The sequence below is a fragment of the Brassica oleracea genome, chromosome C5, assembly GCF_000695525.1.
Source record: "Brassica oleracea var. oleracea cultivar TO1000 chromosome C5, BOL, whole genome shotgun sequence".
Taxonomy (NCBI): domain Eukaryota; kingdom Viridiplantae; phylum Streptophyta; class Magnoliopsida; order Brassicales; family Brassicaceae; genus Brassica; species Brassica oleracea.
The window spans coordinates 45,822,903-45,827,637 of NC_027752.1; the positions used below are offsets into that span (position 1 = coordinate 45,822,903).

General features: G+C 38.0%; 1 protein-coding gene across 1 annotated transcript in view; it reads left to right on the forward strand.

Annotated features, from left to right (window-relative positions):
* The window catches only part of LOC106294747 (casein kinase I isoform delta-like), an 8,812-nt gene extending 4,633 nt beyond the window's left edge, over nt 1-4,179 (forward strand). Inside the window, exons 4-18 of the mRNA XM_013730387.1 lie at nt 967-1,025; nt 1,102-1,175; nt 1,253-1,322; nt 1,405-1,460; nt 1,545-1,616; nt 1,730-1,824; nt 1,947-2,013; nt 2,111-2,240; nt 2,324-2,542; nt 2,617-2,747; nt 2,842-3,016; nt 3,090-3,180; nt 3,264-3,421; nt 3,513-3,701; nt 3,822-4,179. Coding sequence (XP_013585841.1) covers nt 967-1,025; nt 1,102-1,175; nt 1,253-1,322; nt 1,405-1,460; nt 1,545-1,616; nt 1,730-1,824; nt 1,947-2,013; nt 2,111-2,240; nt 2,324-2,542; nt 2,617-2,747; nt 2,842-3,016; nt 3,090-3,180; nt 3,264-3,421; nt 3,513-3,701; nt 3,822-3,881 — 1,646 coding nt within the window. The 3' untranslated portion in view covers nt 3,882-4,179. The remainder of the gene's footprint in view (nt 1-966; nt 1,026-1,101; nt 1,176-1,252; nt 1,323-1,404; nt 1,461-1,544; nt 1,617-1,729; nt 1,825-1,946; nt 2,014-2,110; nt 2,241-2,323; nt 2,543-2,616; nt 2,748-2,841; nt 3,017-3,089; nt 3,181-3,263; nt 3,422-3,512; nt 3,702-3,821) is intronic.
* Nucleotides 4,180-4,735: the final 556 nt, after the last annotated feature.

A 4,735-nucleotide genomic window follows, 5' to 3' on the forward strand; every position in this document is an offset into this window, starting at 1 on the left:
GTTGACAGCACGAAGAGCACAACCGGGTATGTCTACACCTTTGGCGGTACTGCAATTTGTTGGGTTTCGAAGTTGCAGAAAATTGTATCTCTATCAAGCTGTGAAGCTGAGTATGTTGCGGTAACGGAAGCAACAAAAGAGATGATATGGCTACAGTCTTTTCTAGAAGAGCTAGGCCATGACCAAGGGAAAGGTGTGTTATACTGTGATAGTAAAAGTGCCATCGACTTGGCAAAGAATCCGGTTTACCATGCTCGGACGAAGCACATACATCGTCGATATCATTTCATCAGATCCGCGTTAGAAGATGAAATGTTGGTGCTTGAGAAGATCCCAGGAAGCAAGAATCCGGCAGACATGCTGACGAAGGTCGTGCCGTATGATAAGCTGAGGTTGTGTGCAACCTCAGTTGGCTTGTTGGAGTAACAAGCTGGGAATACCTGCTACATTGATCAAGGTGTGAAGACAGATTGAAATCAGTCTTCAAGTGGGAGATTGTTAAAACACGTTTTACGTGTTGGTCGGCATGGACGGTGACGACATGGACGGTGAGCTGAAATTGTTGACGTTGGTTTTGTCAAAGATTGTGAGCCACCAAACACCTTCTTCATGCTTATAAAAGGAGAGCTGAGGTGAAGAGGAAAATCATCCCAAAACAAGAAAACAGAGAGAAAAGAACGAGAGAGGAGAGGAGAAGAAAAAAGAAGAAGAAAAAAAAAAAAACTTTTTTTTCTCACAAAAAATCTTCTTTAAGAAATTACGAGTAATTTCTGAGTGTATTTGGGATCGGGGTGTGAGTTGTGAGCTTGTAAAAATTCCCTGGTTAATAATAAAAGATCTGTAGCAGGTCCGGAGACGTAGGCATCATTGGCCGAACTCCGTTAACAATTTGGTGTGTGTGCACTCTTTCCTGATCCCATAAATTCTGGCTTTCCGCAAAATTTGACCACGTATTTCCTAACAAAGTTTATGTTGGCAGAAGGGTGAGTGGTGGCAGTGATAGGATTGGAGCTGATGCAATTGAGGTATAGTAGAAAAAATCATGGGGTTTAGACCAAAAGTGTGATATTTTAAAAACGTTTTTTTTCTTTTCCTGTTCAGGTAGCTCTGAAGCTTGAACACCGGAATAGTAAAGGATGCAATTTTGGCCCACCTTACGAGTGGCAAGTGTACAAGTAAGACTCTAAATTTTCTCTTCTCCTTATTTGTCAACTACTGATCTCTTCTTTCTCCTTTTTTATCTGCTGTAAAGTACGCTCAATAGCTGTTATGGAATTCCTGCTGTACATCATAAGGGTCGTCAAGGAGATTTTTACATCCTGGTAAGCTTTTAGTACGAGCCTGGTTACACGTTCAGACTAATATAAGGTATCTTTCATGAAGAACCATTTATAATAATTTCAGGTCATGGACATGCTTGGTCCTAGCCTTTGGGATGTTTGGAATTCTTTAGCTCAGTCGTAAGCACTTTGATCATGATTTATTTTTCATTATCATACAAGCTCATGCCGATATTCTGAATTTATATTGTCATTTGTGTATAGGATGTCTCCAAACATGGTAGCGTGCATTGCAGTGGAGGCCATATCTATTCTTGAGAAACTGCATATGAAGGGGTTAGTGTGATTTTTTTTTGTTGTTTCCAACTTCTTAGCAAATAATTCCTTACATTTACTACCGTTGAGCTGACTGTCATGTCATGTCATGTTGAATCCCTACATCAAACAAGGTTTGTGCATGGAGATGTGAAACCGGAAAACTTTTTACTTGGTCAGCCTGGAACAGCAGACGAGAAGAAACTGTACCTTATCGATCTTGGCCTAGGTGAGTTTCTGCAATATGTTTACGAACATCTTGATATGTTGTGTTTCTCAACTTATTTTGTCTCTGCAAAGTTTTGTGATATATTTGAAATCGTTATTAACATATATAATCATTTATTTCAGCATCAAGATGGAAAGATTCGCACTCTGGCCAGCATGTTGAATATGATCAAAGACCTGATGTATTCAGGTATTGTTGGTTGCTGCATCTTACCTCCTACTTGTTTTGTATAAACAAACACACACAAATACATATTGCGTACATCTATATTTTGCTTCAAATGCAGGGGAACGATACGTTATGCAAGTTGTCATGCACATCTTGGTCGTACTGGAAGTAGGAGAGATGATCTAGAGTCACTGGCTTACACATTGATATTTCTGATGCGGGGGAGGTTGCCATGGCAAGGGTATCAGGTGATGTTACCATCGCTGTATTCACAACCAAAAAGCCTTTGAAGTTTCAGTTCTACTCAATTTTATATGGTCTTTGTACGCAGGGTGACAACAAGAGCTTTCTTGTTTGCAAGAAAAAGATGTCAACCTCTCCTGAACTGATGTGCTGTTTCTGTCCTCCCCCGTTCAAGCTTTTCCTCGAGGCAGTTACCAACATGAAGTTTGACGAGGAGCCTAACTACGCCAAGCTTATCTCGATTTTTGATACTCTCATCGAGCCATGTGCTATATCTAGACCGATTAGAATTGATGGGGCTCTGAAGGTGGGTTGTCTATGCTTATTTCCACTATTGTAAGTCTTTTATCAAGTGGTGATATTTTGCTTTTGGATGAATAGGTTGGCCAAAAACGAGGAAGATTGCTTATCAATTTGGAAGAGGATGAACAGCCGAGGAAGAAAATCAGAATCGGCAGTCCTGCTACTCAGTGGATCTCAGTCTATAATGCACGTCGTCCTATGAAACAGAGGTAACTACTACACATTTGAGTGATTGCTCATCACTCATTTCTGGAGTATAAAGGTTTTTTGAAAGCTTCGTTAATTGAGTTCCTTCTTTGGTAGATATCATTACAATGTTGCGGAGACAAGGCTGCCTCAGCATGTGGAGAAAGGTAACGAGGATGGCCTTTACATCAGCTGTGTAGCATCAGCAGCTAATCTCTGGGCTCTTATCATGGATGCTGGGACTGGGTTCAGCTCTCAAGTCTATGAATTGTCCACAGTCTTCTTGCACAAGGTAAATAGCATTAATCTTTAAGACCTATGCTCTGAATCCACCACCTAACTGTTTGTGTCTTGATTCTTTGCAGGACTGGATCATGGAACAATGGGAAAAGAACTACTATATCAGTTCCATAGCTGGTGCTAACAACGGAAGCTCGTTGGTCGTTATGTCGAAAGGTAACTCTCCTGATGTCTTACTTAGTGATTCTTAGGGGGCATGAAGCCGTTTTATTTAATTCTAACTTTATGTAATGTGATAGGAACTCCTTATACCCAGCAATCTTACAAAGTCAGCGACTCATTCCCATTCAAATGGATAAACAAAAAGTGGAAAGAAGGATTTCATGTAACCTCCATGACCACTGCTGGGAGTCGTTGGGGTATAGTAATGTCCAGAAACTCAGGCTATTCCGAACAGGTTACAATCTCTCAACCCCTGAGGCACTTCAATTTTTTTTTCCTGAAGCAGGATAATGTATAATGGTGTTTATGTTATGTATTATGTTAAGGTGGTGGAGCTCGATTTTTTGTACCCAAGTGAAGGAATCCATAGAAGATGGGAGAGTGGATTCAGGATAACATCAATGGCTGCAACAGCAGATCAAGCTGCTCTCATATTGAGTATACCCAAACGAAAATTAACTGATGAAACCCAAGAGACTCTTCGCACTTCTGCTTTCCCAAGCACCCATATCAAGGTTTGTTCTTAGCCATATAACTCTTTACAATAAACAAACACATAAAAAAAACTAACATTGGTTTCTTCCCCTATTGGTATGCTCTATCTACTGACTTGAATCTTTGACTTCTGGCTTCAGGAAAAATGGGCGAAAAATCTGTACATTGCATCAATATGCTATGGTCGGACCGTTTGCTGAGTAAACGCCGAGTATACTCTCACCCTTGCTATAGGTTTCAGGGATGATTTTCTCTATGAAGCCTTATTACTACGTGAAGCTTTAGTTTCAGTACAATCCAAAGGTAAAACCTCAGCCAGGAGCCAACCTTATGTGTATTGAAATGAAACTTGTCTCTTGTATTATTAGCAAGTACAAGATAAAAGTAACATGAAAAATAAAACAGAAGAGATGCATTATTATTAATAGAATTGAAGAGCATATTGTTTAATACCTTATTGTTATAATGAACATATAAATCGGAGAAAAGGCTTTAATCTTTTGGTCTCAAGTTATTGATTTTTATTTACCATCCATCACAGCCAAAACAGCTGTTTGATCTTCTAATATTGTCAAATCCTACTAAACAGAAGAACATGTAAGTGTCATCTCGAATTGGATATATTCTTATTCAGAGGAAAACAACTATGGGTTCTGAATATGTTAGTTCAAAATTCTTAAATTTTAAAATATTTTTGCATTTAAATTCATGCTTTTAAATTCGACCGCGGTCGTACCGGTTAATCCGATAATTCGATTTAGGTTTTTAAAAGTATCCATATTTAAAAAATACTAAAACCGAAATTAACCGATTGAATCAATGGATGATCGATATGTAATTCAATTTGATTTAAATTATTATATTTTCATAATTTTTTATAATCCAAATTTTAAAGTTCATTGTTTTACAATTTTATGAAATTATGATGTTTCTACATAACTTTGATAGAGAAAATGATAAATATAAAATAATTAAGAACTCTAAATATGTCTTGATCATATTTCTCCCTTAATTAATTTTATTATAATTATTTTGTGTAATTTATCTTGTTAAT